The sequence below is a fragment of the Tympanuchus pallidicinctus genome, unplaced genomic scaffold (genome assembly GCF_026119805.1).
Source record: "Tympanuchus pallidicinctus isolate F22 unplaced genomic scaffold, pur_lepc_1.0 scaffold3, whole genome shotgun sequence".
NCBI lineage: Eukaryota > Metazoa > Chordata > Aves > Galliformes > Phasianidae > Tympanuchus > Tympanuchus pallidicinctus.
The window spans coordinates 103,987,080-104,004,899 of NW_026294747.1; the positions used below are offsets into that span (position 1 = coordinate 103,987,080).

Consider the following 17,820-nt stretch of genomic DNA (forward strand, 5'->3'; position numbering starts at 1 on the left):
AAGCAGTGGAGTTGCTGTGTTTGTATCGGCCGTCCTTTGCCATCCCTCAGCTCTGGCCCCGGAGCGTGAGAAGGTGGCATCTCTTCTGCCCTGATGCCAAAGGAGAGGGGTGTGGAGGAGAGGGCCTGGCGTCCTCTGGGCGGCCGCACTGGGACTGCAGGGGGTGCGTTGGAGGGCCTGTGAGCTCCTTGGGGCCTGGTGCTGGGGTTTTGCACCTGGGGGATGGAAGGCTGTAAGCTCTGTTGATATTTTCACTGTGGGACTTCACAATTTAACTGTTTTGTTTTCTTTAAAATTGCTGCTCATATTCAATCATTAGAAATGCTTTGAAAAATAAACTTTGGCAGACACAAGGCACATGTGTGTATGTCTGAGGCTGTTCCTTACAGCATTCTCAGACTTGAAGGTTTCTGTCATCCTCATGGCTGATGAGTTTCCTGCATTATTTGTATGGGAACTGCAGAATCACGGCCTGAGCCACTGATTGACCACCTGAGGTGAGCACTGAGTCAGCCATGGGAGCACAGGTGAAGGCAATTCAGCTGTGTGACCAAAGGGTGGAGCCTGGCTGCACCTCTCCTAGACCCACTGAAGGGCTGGCTGCCAGGGGAAAGGTTCTCTCCTTTGGAGTTTTGTAGTGAGTCCAGGATGTAGGTAAGCATTCTATCTGTTAGAACAGATAGAACAAGCTCTCTGGTTTAATTCGTATTTATAACATCTATATATTTATTGATTATATGCTACTGAATGTGATGTTGTGCCTTACTCAATTTATCCTCATGGGAGAGGCAGTGGAGGGGGCAGCACAGAGCTGGGGGCCCCAAATGTGGTGGTACTGAGAACCTGTTCAGGTTCAACATGTTGCCAACCAGAACCCCCAGATCCCTTTCCACAGCTCTGCTCTCCAGCCTCTAATCTATCCGTTATCAATCCATAGAGCCAGGGCTGTTCCATCCCAGGAAGTCAACACTCCTCCCAGTTTAGCATCATACGAGCACGCTGTTATTTAATATCTTTTTTAATGTTTTCTTTTAAAAATAACGCTTTGTTGTGCCACTGCTGTCCTGATTAATTGTTGGCAGTAGGTCCATGTAAAGCAGAAGGCTGGGCTAGATGATGTACAGAGATCCATTCCGACCATCTTAACCACTGTTCTATGTCCATCATTCATGTTTCTGGTTGAATTCAAGGAAGTGGACTCTTCAGTGCTGCAAATGTAAAGCTTTGCAAAGCCAGTTAAGTTTGGTTGAAATATTTACAGCAGGTGTATTACTAGCGGTGTTTTAAGGACCTTCCTTGACACTGTTTTTAAGATAATTGTACACAAAACACATTAGATTCTTGGGCTACTTGAAAAACATGCATTTGTTAAGTGATGAAAACACATATGTATATATATCAAGCATACAAGAGTAAATCACTACTAACATCAATTTTCTAGCACTACTACTTGTTACATAGATATTCCTTGTTGCACAGAAATGGGTTTATAACAAAAAACATATGGAATGTGGAGGAAAACAGGTGTGTGTACATCTACGGTTAAATATAGGTGTCTAGGCAGACAAATGTGTCCAATGACTTGACTACAAATTTCAAAAAATCAAATACTAATTGCTCAATCTATATCAATCTCGCCAAAAACATACTCAATGCTTTCCAGTGCATGTTCTCTATTAGATGATCCATGAACAGCATTCGACAAAATGTTTTGTGCAAACTGGGCTCGAATTGATTCAGGACAGCTCTCTTTTGCCACTTCTGGGTCTGTTGGACCCATTAGTTTCCTCCACTCTTGGACAGCATTTTCCTTTGTTAAGACCATTACCACAGACGGGCCCCTGTAAAATGGACGTAAGGAAGTTCTTCCACTGTTGTGAGATGCAGATTTAGCTTTAACTTCAGAGATACTGTGAAGGCTTATGGTAAACATGCTGTCTGAATAATGTTAAACTGTTATAATTTCAAAATGCATTTCTGCAGTGTTTTGTTAAAGGCAGCATAAACCTACTGATACCTGTATTTGAAAACCACAAAGATGATGACAATCAGCTTTTTGGATTTGGACTTGTTGTCTTTAAAAGACTCTCACTCAAAAATTTCTGAAGCAGGACAATAAGCACTTATATCAAAAGTTACACAAAGATACTATGGTAAAAATATTTTTCTTGCATTAAATGAGTTATTTGAGAAACACATCCAAAATAATAATTACTGTCCATAATTTTGGAAAGAATTGTAAACTTTCATTTCAAATGAAGGACACTTCATGCTACAAAGTAATTATAAAACACTGAAAAACTGATTGAACTTGCTAGAGAAAGTAACAGAGTATAAAAATGTCAGCCCACATAGGGAATTGTTTTGTTGGGTCGATACATTCAAAGACGTGATGCATAGTTTACATAACTCAGTACTGTATAGCTAGTTACTTACTCAGTCATGCATGCCACCAGCTCTTCAAAAAAGGGTTTTCCTTCATGATCCTTGTAAAACTGTGTAGCCATTTCACGAGTCAAAGCTTCTTCTTTAACTTTTGATATAGTAAACCCAGCATCTTTAACCTTTTGCATAATTTCATCTACAAGAATAAGAAGTAAATTCACTCACTCTTGTTTAAAATAGCTAGCTCAAATGAAAAAAAAATTGATGCGAAAAACCTCTTTAAATGTTTCAGAAGATATTGCATCTACTCTTTAAAATAACACAAGCCACAAGTATCTATTAAAATTTTACTTACAATGTCAAGCAACAGCCAACAACATTACAGGCACTTTAGTATTTCTCTAAAATGTAATAAACCACTGTCATAGAGCTAAACTATCTCTGTGCAGGTGACAAACCTGTGTTGTTGCTAATTATACTAGTAGCATTTATTGCTATTTCTGACACTTGACAGAATGTGGAATGTAGTTGTAATGCTACAGCAGACACCAGCTGGCCTGATAAAATAAATATATTTTGTTCCAGGAAGAGAAGAAAGACCAACAGAGCCAATTATGAGTTAACAATTAGAAAGACTACTGAACTTACTAGGAAAGAAGAATGCTAACAAGAGGCTTTGGAACAGAGGTTTTAAAAAAAAAAAAAAAAAAAAAAAAAAAAGTAGGAGTGAAAACCTTAGGCAAGATTACAAATGTATGGTGTTCTTTTCACTTTGACCTTTCTTCCTCATTCTGTGTCTGAGGGCAAGGACAGAACAAAGACAGCAATCAATAGAATTGCAACCCTGAACTTCCTGAGAGCCAACTTTGACTTCTTCAAGAACCTATTTGGAGGTATCCCATGTGTTAGAGCATTGGAAGATAGGAGGCCTCAAAAAGTTGGTTGACATTAAGCAGCACTTATTCCAAGTTCAGGATCAGTGCATCGCTAAGAGTAAGAAATCAGGCAAAGGTGGCAGGAGACATGCATGGATGAAGAATGAAAAAACTCAAATGGAAGATGAAAGTCTATGAAATGTAGACAAGGGGTCTTGCATCTTGGGAGGAATATAGAAATGTTGTCAGGGCTTGCAAAGATGTGACAGGGAAGGCTAAGGCCCACTTGGAATTAAATCTGATGAGGGAGGTCAAGGACAAGAAGAAAGGATTCTTTCCTTATGTCAGTAGTACAAGGAAGACTGGGGAAAATGTGGTCCACAGCTGAATGAGTTGAATGCCCTGGTAATGGAGTAGACTGGGAAGGCGAAGTAACTGAATGCCTTCTTTGGTTCTGTCTTTGGTGCTGAGGCTGCCTTGCAGGAATCTCAGACCCTGGAGGTAAGAGAGAAAGTCTGTTTAAAGGAAGATTTCCCCTTGGTTGAGGAGATTCTGTGCAGAGATTGTTCACATAAACTAATTGCACACAGTGGTCTTGATGGCAGGCACCCACCACGAGTACTGAGGGAGTTGGCAGAAGTGGCTGCCAAACCCCTCTCTATCATCTTTGAAAAGTCATGGAGTATGGGAGAGCTGCGTGAGTGTTGGAGGAAAGCCAATGTTACTCCAGTCTTCAAAACTGGCAAGAAGGGGAACTACAGGCCAGTAGTCCCTGGGAAGGTGATGCAACAGCTTATTCTGGATGTCATCTGAAGTAATGGGAAGAGAATAAGGTATTCTGGAGTAATCAGTGTGTATTCTCACCTAGGGGAGATCATGCTTGCCCAATCTGGTAGCTTTCTCTGAGATCATGAGTGGCTGGGTAGATGAGGGGATGGCAGCAGTACATACCTTGACTTCAGCAAGACTTTTGACCGTATCCCATAACATCCTCATGGGTAAGCTTTGGAAGTGTGGGATAGACTAGACAGTGAGATGGACTGAGAACTGGCTGACTGGCAGAGCTCAGAGGGTTGTGGTCATTGGTGCAGAGTTTAGCAGGAGACCTGTAGCTAACAGTGTTCCTCAGGAGCTGGTATGGGGTCCAGTCTTGTTCAACATCTACATCTGGATGTAGGGATAGAAGTTTGCTGTTGACATGTGGCTCGGATGAGTGGCTGACACACCATAAGACTTTGCTGCCATTCAGTGAGATCTGGACAGTCTGGAATCTTGGGCAGAGAGGAACCTGATGAGATTCAACAACAGCAAGTGTAGAGTATAATACCTGGGGAGGGATAACTACATGCATCAGTACAGGCTAGGGGCTGACCTGCTGAAAAGGAGAAAGGAGATCTGCAGAGAAGGACCTGGGTATTCTAGTGGACAGCAGGTTGGCCATGAATCATCTGGGTGGTGATAAACTTGAACACAGAAAGTTCCATATGAACCCAAGGAAGAAATTTTTTTCTTTGGAGGTTACAGAGAACTGGAACAGGCTGCCCAGAGAGGTTGTGGATTATCCTTCTCGAGATATTCAAAACCTGCCTGGATGCTTTTCTGTGAAACCTACCTGCTTTATCAGGGTGTTGGACTAGACAATCTCCAGAGGTCCCTTCCAACCCCTGTGATTCTTTGGTACTATGATACTATGATTGTACAGGAATGAATCTAACTTAGTAGTGGCTCATTTTGAGTCAGTAGAGAAAACTGTCTGAAATCAGTAGTGTGACTTAGGAAAGCCTCTCTACTTAAAAGAACACTGGACAGCTAGTTTGGCAGTGTGCCTGGCTTTTAAACTGTTTAACTTAGCTAAGGATATTCTCTTGCTTCAATTCACTAGTACTCCTGTGAAGAAAGAGCTGTAGATTACTTGAGAAAGGAAATGTCACATTTGAGACCTCGATATGAATTATGCAAGCCCTGTAAAAGCATTTATCTGCATGGTAAAATCATTCTCATAGAATAAATATAATGCACCTGGCATGGTTCACTGCAGTGTACATTGCTAATATTTTGTAGAAATAACATCTGAAGACATAGCCTATGCTTTCTAGATCACTTACCTTTGTGATTTTTAGCAGCAGCAGGTTTGATTAACGCCAAAGTGTGCTCCTGAGGGAAGAAGAACTCTAATTCCTTCTGAGCATCAGTAATTGAAGAACTACCATGCAGCTGATTAATATCTAAGTTGTCGACTGCATACTTTGCACGTAAACTAAGAGTCATTAAAAGAGTGAAGATATTAAAGGGAATAGTTATTTTGAGCTTTAGCTATGACTAACCTTAACCTACTGTATTGAAATCGATCTGGCAAATTAAATGCTCTGTGATATCTCTGGAGCTGTAAGAAAGAGCAGTCATGTTTTTAATTAACCACATGAAATACGATCGCTTTCCTTCCTGTCATCTCGTTATATTTCCAAAGTAGTACCAGTTTTTGCTTAAGGAAATAATGCTTCTGGCAATAACAAGTAAGATGATGTCACAGCAGCTTATTAGAACAATACTGCAAGCAGGTGAGAAAATAAGGTGTTAATTCATAAAACATGTGAAAGAAACTCCATCACAAATAACATAATCCACCAGTGAAATTTTTCCTTAATCTAAGAAAACAGGTATTTGGTTTAAAAAAACAAACAAACAAACAAACAAACAAAAAAAAAAAACCAATGATGCTATTTCAAACAAAACCAACCAGAATTCAATACCAGAAGTGCTGTTACTATAATACCTTTTATCCGAGAAAACTTTAACAAGCTGCAGAAATATACATCAGCTTCCAGATGATGGCACTATAGTTACACCAGTTGGAATGTGATATTCATTGAGATGAAGAATATGAAGGTAAATTAGAGGCTGAGGGTGACAGTTTACTACTTTATGTACTACCTGTTTGGATTATTCTTCTTTGCCTCTTCGATAGTCTTTGGGCCTAATAAATCTCTCCAGTGTGCTATAGCATTTTGTCGTGTTAGAGCAAGTACAAGTGTTGGACCACTGTAACAGAAAATGGGCATCAAAAATATCAAATATTAAACTCTGCAACTGGCAAAAAGAATTTGATCACATGTAGATGAGGCCAGGCAAACAAAGCCTACTACTGAAGGCTTTTAAAGCCAGTATCTTTCTAAACAGCTACAGCCTGATAAAACCTCATGGAGCTTGAAAGAATTTAAATTTCAAAGTTACTGTTACCAAAATGGCAGGAATGTTGCAGAATTGGGCTGTATCTTTATTATTAGATGCAAAAATATGGATCAGCTCCTAAGATTTTGTATGCATCCCAGCCGTGTTACAACTTCACTGGAAGACAATATCCGAATATGATTGGCTTTTTTCCACTCTGAAAAGTCCAGCACACAACCTGACAAAGATTACTCCTATAGACAATCTAAGTGCTGCTCTCCAGAGCATAGCTCAACTGTTTTCCTTCAAATCAACCAAACTAACCAACATCCTGCAGTTGTGAAGTCGCTGGTAATTTTTAAAAATCTGATTTTTCTACTTGGTAATTATCTCATTGTCTGCATTTGTCTGATTCTGTTTTGAATTTTACTAAACTCTCAGATATGATGGCCGTGAACTATTCAGTTCAGTTATTTGTTGTGAAAGTTTCAATCTCGTTTATAAATCCACAGTCTCATTTTTCATTGACCTTACCTGGTCATTTGTTCTAGCAATGCTGGGAAATAGTCTTCATTTTCGTGTTCTTTATAAAATTCTCGTGCTTGTTCTTCAGATAGGGTTATTTCCTTCTGCATCGCTACCTCAAAGCCATCATCTTTTATGCTTTGCATAATGGAATCTGTTTAAATTATTGAAATAATGCTAAATTACTGTCCACCCAACAATTCATACTCTTGCGAAGAAATGATGTGGACTTCCAATAATAAATTGAATTAGAAAAATAGCAAGCTAATTTAAAGCAACTGCTGGATGTTTTTGGCAGCTGCCTGGATGCTCATAAAACTGATCCTCACTCTCTTAAGGTTTTCTCTCACTTCAGAAATCTCAGTAGGGATTCCTGACTGAGAAATTTGATATGCACTGCATAAATGAAGGAAGATAAGGAGAATTTGTGTAGACAGATATTCATTTAACCAAATCTTACAAGAACATGCTTACAAATATCAGGCACAAGCCAAAAGTATAATTCTCTATGTACAGGACTGTATATAGATATATACCTGTATATAATTCTCTATATACAGGTAAAATGATTCTTCTTAGCAAAATTTTCTTGATAGTAATCAAGAAAATAAATGCACGGAAAGATCAAAATTCTAGTGTTACAAATCTTTGTGTGTCAATTCCAGTACAGAAATTCTTGAATTTGAATAAGAAAGCTAACTATGATCTAGCAAGAGGTATAAATATATGTAAGAAGAAACTTGTTTGGATGGAGCTTTGTACTAACGGGGTAGATTTTGTGATCCAATCTATAGACACCTTGTCTGTATAAACGTATTTGTGTGCAGCAGTGTCTTATGCAACACAGCACATCCTGAATCATATCTCTTTCACACTTGCCATTGGTCTACCCTGGACCATGCAGTCAGGGACAGTATCAGCTACTATATTATGGTGGGAAGTATGTTATGTTGCAGTATACTTTGAAAATCCCAGCTTCTTTGAGATGTTTTCCTTAAGCATTATAAAGACAGCCTTAAAATATCAAAGGAACAAAATGTTTTTGACATTTATATTCTAAATATATCAAACACGAGCCATGTAATTTTTCCTTATAAAGATTACTGACAACTTAATGAGGCAGAGAATATGATCTACCTCGTTTCCATTAGTAGAGTTAGAATTCTTGAAGTTCAAAGTATGAGACTTTATTTGCCCTAGATGGAAAATGTAGTTACTAAAACTTACCCCGTCTTTCTCTTAGGACACAAGGTCTAATTAAGGCCAACGTCTTCTCAAATTTTTGTTCTGTGCTCTTTCTATCAAAATTTGGGAAAAAGAAGGCGAGTTGCCTGCTAGCATCTTCTAAGCTGTCTGGCACATCACATATATTTGATATAGTCTCATTTTCTTCAGTTCTTTGCAGCCTAGAAAGACATAGTTGTGCCATCTTTTAGTCAATTACAAGTGGTTTTTTGACATTATTATTATTTTGACATTTTTTTACGTACTTGACATTAGAGCAAAACAGACATTCCAAGATACCATGAATGTGAACAGCCAATCCTTGCTATCTACTGAAGTATCTCAGCTGAAAACAAACCAACAACAAAAAGCACCAACCTGCAACCTCTCTCACTTGTTTGCAGGCTTTTACACAGTGATCCCGCGGCATACAGCATACTTCAATCACTGTCTTTGTGAACTAGTGTGAAGTGGAATTGCATGGACTACAGCAGCTTTGAAGTACAGCACTGTTCCTCTTAGACAACTTGTGCAAGTCTAGTTCTGAATTAGCAAGAAGTCAGCGCCCTTTGCCTGTTGTCTTTCTCTGAGAAGCATGGAGTTAATATGTTCCTCAAGAAGCATATCAGATATCAATGTACATATGTACATAGCAATCAGATATGTAATGATGGTCTTTGGTTATTATGTTTTTGGAATACTGTAACTTAATCACACATTCCAATTAACAATGTTATTTACCTGTCTGTTTCTTCGGCCTCAGCCTCACCAGGCATGCCTTCACTTGTTTCATGCAGTTCTTTCCAGAGAGGAATAGCATCTGTTGCTTTTTTTTTAGTGATTATCAGAATATGGCACGGTCCACTCATCATGAATTGAACAAAATCATCAAAATCAGGCTAAAAAATATAATTTTTGTTTTGCCATGAATTTCACAAACTCTGACTTTGTCATCAGAAATGAAGTCATACTTTTTAAGTAACACTCCTGTTCTTAAAAGGCATTAGTATTGGTTATTCAAAACCCTGTCAAACTGCTTGAAAGACTTTTTATCAGTCATTTGAGGAAATAAAACTATAAAATGTCTAAAATGCAATTAATTGAGGTAAATGAAGTAAGAAAAGTAAATTAAGCAAGCACTATATATTACTCCAGTTTGAAGTGCAAATGATGAGAGAAGAAAATGACCTAGAAATTAATCCAACCTGATCAGATGCTGTGTTTGCAGTAGCACTTACCACATGCTGCAATACAATTCCATGCATAATTTTTGAAACCAAAACTCAACTAACTCATAGGAAATATAGAACAAAATATTTGCAAGAAATCTGTGTGCTTTTCCAACATTGTCTTTGCCAGATTCTTTCCACTCTTCCAGCTTTAGTCTTCAATCATGTGGAAGACATTCTAATCAGAAAATAACTTTCCAAGCTCTTGTAATTTTCTTGTACTGGGGGCCAATGACAAATAATGTAACAGGCTTCTCAACAAGCACAGAGCCTTCTGAACTTCTCCTGATAGTTCATAGCAGTTTTCTGTGAACCTGTGAAGCACTGTATGCTTTCTCCTTGTCTTCCTCCTATGTCTCCCACTACATCTAACCTCAATTTTGGCTGCTGTTCTCATGAAGACAACATATACCTGTATTTCAAACTGCCTCTGTCTGTCTAAAGTGGAATCCCAGGTTGCAAAACCATCTCTTCATAATTCCTCTAGGGCTCAGCCTGTTACTTCCTTTCCACACAGTCTTATTTCACTCTTGCTCGCTTGTAGCACCTTAGGAACATTTTCTCAGCTTCTTGTTTGGATTATATCAACCCTTTATTTTGACTGTGGTCCCTCTGATAATATCAAACAAACTAGCTGTCTCCTTATAATTCCAGACTACCTTATATACATTTTAAATAGAAATATTTACTCAGAGGCATTGATTTTTGTTGTGATACAAACCCTTCAGTATAGTTTACTTTAGCTAACTTCTGCCAAAAATCATGGCAAAATCCAGTTGCTTCTTTGCTAAAACATTGCCATTTGATGGTAAACAACATCATTTCATTGATTCCTTGAACTATCTGCAGTTTTCCCTGGTAGAGGATAGAGACAGGAAAATAACCTTTTCTGGAGATGCTTTATCGTTCTGCTTGCGCCTGGGCTTATTGCCAGTACTGTCCAATGACAAAAATTGTGAAGGAAAGCAAAAGTAATTCATGCTATCACTTATTTCCTGACTGGAAGACATAGGCCATGATTAAGGATCAAGCACATTCTGATAAGAGAAAGAAGTAATAAAATATTTTAGTTTTTAATTGGAGTTCAATATAACTTAGTAGAAATGTCAGAGTGCTACCAGGCTATATTCGTAAAAAGAGTAGTAAGAAAAAAAGAGATCATTTTATTTCTTTTCTGTGTGCTAAATGTCCACTAATTCAGTTCTTCAACATATTAACGAATTAAAGTCTGGAGATTTAAAAATGCGTGCAGCCACACTGATATACCTTACCCATTCCTTTTGTTCAGGTTTTTTCTTCTGTTTTTATTTGTGAGTGGGGTTTGTTTTTTCCTACCTGTTCTCTTTTCTTGGTGTAGAATTCTCTGATTTGCTCTTCACTTAGCATTTTCTCTTCTGATGCTGCAATGCCAAAGCCTGCGTCTCTAATCTGCAATTATTCAGTTATTACTCAGTGGCATTTGATGAAAGATGCATATAAAATCCTATGAAACCTAGAGATCATTGATTATGGATGCTATTTTAAATTTGAATTATCTGAAATATTCCAAATATAACATTGTTTGTCTAAACTAAAATTTCAGCTTTTCAAAGCCCTTTGCTGGATTCAGGATAGCAATGTTCACTATGTTGAAGTTGCAGTGCAGTATGTGTATTCATGCAGCGGTCAGTAATTCTTTTTATTTAACATCAAATACATATTTTTTTACTATTGTAAATGATAAACATGCAACTACTTCTAAAAATTGGTTATAATCTGCATTATAATCACAGTAACCATGTAAGTGTGTGTTCGTCAGTAACTGTTGCAAGTACAAATAGGCTGAACTTTACCAGACATGAGGAATAGCAGATATCAATAATAAGATATATTTTATGATTAACTGTTTTTAATTACATTACTGCACTAAATTCAATATGCACTTGTGTGATCTGTATCAAAATTCATAGTCTCACAGATAAGAGATTTATACCATATACTTATATCTAAACAAAGATAGCATAATTCAGCTCTATATGCTGATATCAGCCTATTCACAAACACTCTGCTCTTTAAAATCCCCTATGATGCTGCTGAGTTTTCACATTGCATTGCAAAGTTTGTAGGTGGAAACAGCAATGGTACACAGCTGCTCAGCTACATCTAAATTGCCTTCAAACACTGCTTGCTCTTTCTGCTTTTATTGAGCCTCCTTCCTTTCTTGTCAAGATGGAGAAAGGGCAGAAACTGGGCATATAGCACTAATTTTCCTATTTATGTCACAGACCCTTTCAAAATACTTTTTGAAATTAAAATGTTATCCTGATACATAGTGTTATGAGCATTTTTTTTTTTTTAAATCAGAAGCAGTCAGCTAGTCCTATAATTATAGGAATGATATACATATATACTATAATACTACCATATTATATTCTGGAAGGAAAGAGAATTTCTCTTTTCTTGTGTGATGACTTAAATAAATCCAGAATCCTCTGATGTACTGAGATTCTTATTAGTGTCCAGTGTCTGATTGCTAGTGCACACAAATCAATTTACAGGCATATGCTAAGTCATTTACGTGCATATACACACTATAAACAGCATAACAGGCTGATTAGTTGCTCTATGTGTGCTGGGCAGTGAGGATGATCTTCACCACTGTAGTTTCTAGATCTCATTTCTATTACAGTATGAGAAAAAAAGGCACCCTTCTGCTTGTGGATTTCATGTGTCAGTGATCTCCACAGTATAAATCCATGTCACAGAATCACAGGATCGTAGGGGCTGGAAGGGATGTCTAGAGAATATTGAGTTCACCCCCCTGCTACAGCAGGCTTCCTACAGCTGGTTGCACAGGAAAGCATCCAGGCTGGTTTTGAATATCTCCAGAGAAAGACATTTCACAACCTCTCTGGGCAGCCTGTTTCAGTGCTCAGTCACTCTGACAGTAAAGAAGTTCCTCTATGTGCCCCAGTTTCTGCCCGCTGCCCCTTGTATTATTGTTACTTGCCACCAAAAAGAGTCCACTCTGCTTTGACTTGATTCCTGCACTTATAAACAGTAATTAAATCTACGCTCAACCTTCTCTTCCCCTGACTGACCAGTCCCAGCTCTCCCAGCCTTTCCTCATGACACAGTTGCTCCAGGCCCCTCATTATCTTTACTTATATGTATATAATATATAATACATATGTCATATGTTACTTACTGGCATAAAATATTGAAGAAACAATATCAATTCAAATACTATGTTGTTTCAGGGCAAAATTAACTTGCTTTTACTATCCTTGTCAGAGACACATTAATAAGCACTGCTACAAAGCCTGGAAATAGATCAGGATCAATTTGATCTTCTGCCCTACTGTGCCACCTAACTGAAAAGAGTGAGTGAATCTTTTCAAGTTCTGTCTACCTTTTGTTTAATTTCCTCTACGCGTCCCTCCAAAACATCGTCAGGTTTTATAATTCCAACAGAGTATGTGACTTCTTCTTCTGGAAAACACAAAAAATCATGTAGCAATGAATATGTATATCAAAATAAATGTATAGCTGAATTTTCCATTATTTACAAGTGAGTCGCTATTTTAGGATTTTTACAAATACGTCGCTATTTTAGGATTGAGATGATCAAGAAGTTTTTCCAAGAAATAAGTGACTCCAGCACATAAAGCATATCTTTAAGTCTGGGACAGTCCTTGGTCATGTCTAGAATCCACATTCCTGGTGAACCACTGGTGTTTTTGGGTCACATGGTAGAGAAATGTTCTACGTGCTGCTACTGTGGTGCAAAATCTACAATTTAAGATGAATGCTTTTTCTAGGAAGCTTTTCTATAAGCAGGACTAGAAAGTGAAAAGAACAAATACTACAGTGAAAATCTCCTATGATTATCAGAGATTTCCAGTAAAATGTACATTTCTTGTCTCAGTAGATGTTTATTTCCTTTCCATTGAGTCATTTGCAATAAATAACTGCTGAAGTAGCAGCTGCTTGCTAGCACAATCTAACATTAACACAAGAGGTGTTCCTGCTCAGGCATGCTATTGCATCATCTGTAGCATGCACAAAACTACAAAATTAAAGTGTTCAGATGAAAATATAAACTATATCTTTGTAGAAAGTGAGGTTTACATTTAGACATTAAAATGTATTTCAGTAAGATCTCAAACACTGCAGAAGCAGTTAATGACAGCTCTACTGGAAACACAAGACAAAATCTGTTGCCAATACTAGAAAACAGTCAAAGGCACCTGCACGCAGTAAGGAATGTATTACAGCAGAGTATTAGAGCTTCAAAGCTTCTGTTCCTTAACCTGGAGCTGAATCCAAATTTAAACTCTTTGCCCTGCTTTTGTTATAAAATTAACTTCTAAAATAAATCAAATATATTTACCCTCAGGTACGGTCTCCTCAATAGACTCTTCTGACAATTTCTCTTCTAGGAAAACAAGTTCATCCACCTAGGGTAATTGTAAAAACAGAAGTGAATCACCCTTGTCAGTCTAAAATTACAAAACAGCATTAGATCTTCACAACACTTTTTTCTTAAAGTGGTAATATATTTGATAATATATTTGCTACCCAGGAAAGCCTGCAATTTGAAGGGAGACTTTGGGCTAGCCTGATTTTCTGTAAGCAATCTATAGTTTGTTTAAAGTTCCCTTTTTCTGAATATGGAAAAAAAAAGATGATTTCAAAAAATAAAAAGCTGATGAGTTCAACTAGTGACATTGTCTGCTAGGGACATTTCATTAGCAGCCCATCCCTCCATTTCTCTGAATAATATAGCAATCTATAATTTTCCTCCAGTTCTAAAAAGTAAAGGGATATTTCTGAAAAGAAAAAAAGAAAAAATCCATTTATTACAAAGTAAAGATTTTTTTAAAAATTAAGCATTACAGAAAGTAACAGGCATTGAGAGAAACCCATAAAATGTTGTAAAAATACTCATTTATATCTATATCTGTATCTGTATCTATATCTGTATATTTTTGTGAATACCTTGGGGCGTTCCTTCTGTCCAGCCAGAATTTCCCTCTCTTCTTGTACTAGTTCTGTTACTTTCTTACTTATAAGAGGAGCATTTGCACCTCTCACTATTGCAATAATTTTGCCGTTCTGTGAAAGAGGAAATAACACTCACTGTCAGTTCTTGTCTCCTAGTTTACACATTTACTTCAGTTAGGGAACATACTATATTTTGTGGGTTTTGTGGTGTTTTTTTTATTTCTGCAGAAATATCACCACTTGTGCCCACTGAAGTGAATACCAGAGACACTAATTTCTCTGCTGGTTCAGAATGAATCTTTCTCATCTCAACTTCATCCTTTCTTTTTTTGTCTAATTTTCTGTTTGTTTCCAGACTTACCAAAAGAAGTAAAAAATAAAAGCAAATAACTAGCTCACAATTATAAGGGTCAGCCTTTTTAAAAAGAAAGAGGACAGATTTAGATTGCATATAGGGAAGACAGTAGAACAGGTTTCCCAGAGAAGCTGGGGATGTTCTGTCTCAGAAGTTTTCAAAGTCAGTTTGAACAGGGCATTGGTCAACCTGATCTAGTGAAAGATGTCCCTGTTCTTGGCAGAGAGGCTGGAACTGGATCATCTTTAAGGACAAAATATCCATTCCAGAGTAGCTAAATGTAGGCAACTTATTTGAAGCAACCCCAGAAAAAAACTGATTTTTCAGTCACAAACTACCAAAAATGTGGCTACCACAAAACTGTGCTGGTGCTACATGCAAACGCAACAGAAATGTGCTCAGGAGACACATACGGTAATAAGCCTTAAGTAAACAACATCTGGTAATAAAATCCCATCTACTGTAAAAACATGACTTACACGGTTTTATATTTATTTCTAATCTACTGAAAAATTAATGCAAAAATAGGTGACACATTAATAGAAACAGATGCAGGGTACTCACAACACAAAAGAGAAACACAGGTTCACATTTATTCCTAAATGGTTGCAGAGTCTCAATGCTGTCAGCTTCTGCCTGCAGTCAGATGAAGACAATTACATACTTACTTGTTTGTATCTATGCATACGTATGTGTGTACGTAAAATCTTTTTTGCTTGAAAGAAAACTGCAGCCATATAACGTGTTACATCACCTCAGTAATGCTTTATGCCACTTGCTGGTGATGAAGAAAGAACTGATTTGGTCACGTGAGGTTGACATACAGAAACAGGGAAGCAGTACATGCAGTCTTGACAGAAGAAAATATCCACCTTGCTAAGCTCAACTCAGCGAAAAAGCACTTCAGATTAGGAGATTTGGGGGATATTAATTCTCCTTCTATGATAATTTTTTTCCAAATGTAATCCATTTCTAATCTGCCTCTGAAGAAAGTCTTATAAGGATGTTGTGAAGAAAAGGCAACCAGGCCAAAATTGTAATGGCTCAATTGATGTAAGGAAAGCAAAATGAAAACGCTGTACATACAGACAGATACAAAGATGCATTTATCATAAACTATACTTAAGTTCTATACAAAGTGTACATCCTTACCACTGCAAAATGCAGCACATCATCTTCACTGAAGTCATTCTTCAATTTTCTGAATAAATTTACCACAGCTTTGCAAGGGCCGCACCAAGCTTGATACACATCTATTACTAAAATATAATGTTTTGAAATAATAAACAGCTGACTAAAGAAACTTAGAAAAGTAAACATACTTATGAGTGTGTTGGAATGGGACTGAGAAGATAGTTACCTATACCATCCAGTCCTCTTCTAATCAATAAGTACTTCACATATATATTGAGTGGATACATCACGGTTTCCTCTTTTATTTCTATTACTTTTGACAGCAGAGATCTACTTTGCAATACTGTTTGTGATGATTAATCCAAACAGCTACATTTCTTTCTTATTTCTTTTTCTTTTGATGTTTATTTTTCCCCCCCGCTGTTGCTTTTCATTCTTCTCAAACTCTTTATTCTACATTTCCTACCCCAAGAGCTCATACATATAAATCCTTTCCCATCATTGCTATCTGTAGGTACAATCCAATTTCAGATTTGTTTCCTGTACCCAAATACAAATCCCCAGAGATCCAGGAGATTTTGTTATTGTACTCAGAGTACCGAGAACTGGAAAAATACAGAAGATGCACTCTGAAAAATGCTGACTGATTAACTGATGAGTCTTTCTGTATGGCATTAATTTAGTCCCTATGAGATTTTAGGGAAAACCTTCCACAGAAATGTACTAACACTGATCATAAAAAAATACTTGAAATGGCACTTAATAAACATTAGTATATAAAAGTGGATAAAGTAGTGGATAATATGATTTGTAATGTATTTATTTATTATAGAAGACAACATTTATTCATAAACACTATTTATATTTAAATATATTAACATAATTATTGTTTAGGAGGTAGCATGGTACTAGTCTTTGTAGCTTTCTGTATTACAGATGGGACAATATATGAGAAACTGTCAGAAAGCAGTAATAGTCAGTACCTACTACGCCTTTTGTCAGCAACATTTCATCCCACTCATTTTGGTTGCATATTGTGGTCTGAAATAAAATGAATTGACATTTTAACAGATCTGAAAGACAACAAACAAACAAAGCTTTTAATGTCTAGAACTGATCATGTAATTAGAATTTATACCTGAAGCTGGATTTCTTTCTTCTTGCCTGCCATCTCCCTGTAATTACAGGAAGCACATCAAAACTTGAGGAACATTTAATAATTTTAAAGAAAAGTGAGCCACATTTGTGACATGTAGAACTGATTTTTTCAACTTAGCACTGTACTCTGATTCCCTTAAAACTTAACTCCACTGAAGCTCCTATAACAATAGCAGTTTAAACTTCACATCAGCATTCTGTGAAGCAATATGAGACTTAGTAGCAGAACCAACATAGCACAGGAAACTGAATAAAAGTTATCTTCTTAATCTCTTGGGATCCTCAGTGTTCTTTGGCCTCAAGCATATTTCAAATTCGTAATTGCTCTAATAAGAATGACCAAAGAACCTTGGATAAGATGACAGCTGCTGTGACAGTGAACCATTTCAGAAAACTAATGATTAAAGAGCTTCAACTCAGAATGTCATTAGATCAAGTTCCTTGTCTTCTAGAATATATGTAAAGCAATGATTTTCATGTGTCCCACAACTGAACTGTCAAAATGAATCACGATGCATTCATCGTTCCCATCGTTAATAAAACATACCCTTCTCTCTCTCCCTCCCTTCCTCTTTTTAATAGATGTTTAAGTTTGTTCTGAGTGGAAAAACTATCTACTGAATTACATACTTGGATGAAGTTTGATTTCAGTTTGCAGGCGGATGTTGGCTGAGTGATAAATGTGTCACTGGATCAGCAGCAGAAGTGGAGGTTTTCACAGCTCTTGGTATAGTGGACTTTGTCATGGGGAAAAGGAAAGTGACACCATGAATGTCACCTC

At 37.2% G+C, this 17,820-nt stretch overlaps 1 protein-coding gene across 1 annotated transcript; it reads right to left on the minus strand.

Annotated features, from left to right (window-relative positions):
- Positions 1–1,052: 1,052 nt before the first annotated feature.
- On the minus strand, positions 1,053–17,052 carry NME8 (NME/NM23 family member 8). Its single transcript, XM_052695794.1, has 15 exons — positions 17,020–17,052; positions 16,865–16,922; positions 15,900–16,006; positions 15,312–15,383; positions 14,387–14,503; positions 13,779–13,845; positions 12,798–12,874; positions 10,742–10,834; positions 8,919–9,076; positions 8,181–8,359; positions 6,963–7,107; positions 6,192–6,299; positions 5,366–5,517; positions 2,437–2,581; positions 1,053–1,841 (listed from the first exon to the last, which is right to left on the minus strand). Exons 1-15 carry the CDS (start codon positions 17,050–17,052, stop codon positions 1,619–1,621), a joined length of 1,734 nt encoding a protein of 577 aa, XP_052551754.1. The 3' UTR covers positions 1,053–1,618.
- Positions 17,053–17,820: the final 768 nt, after the last annotated feature.

Bases quoted from the DNA above. Each gene is read 5' to 3' on its own strand.
- NME8 (XM_052695794.1), bottom strand. From the start codon at position 17,052: ATGGCAGGCAAGAAGAAAGAAATCCAGCTTCAG. The intron at 12,875-13,778 runs GTAAATATATTT...GTTTTCCAGAAG, and splicing joins TGAGGAGACCGTACCTGAGG to AAGAAGTCACATACTCTGTT. The intron at 10,835-12,797 runs GTAGACAGAACT...GAATAATTGCAG, and splicing joins TAGAGGAAATTAAACAAAAG to ATTAGAGACGCAGGCTTTGG.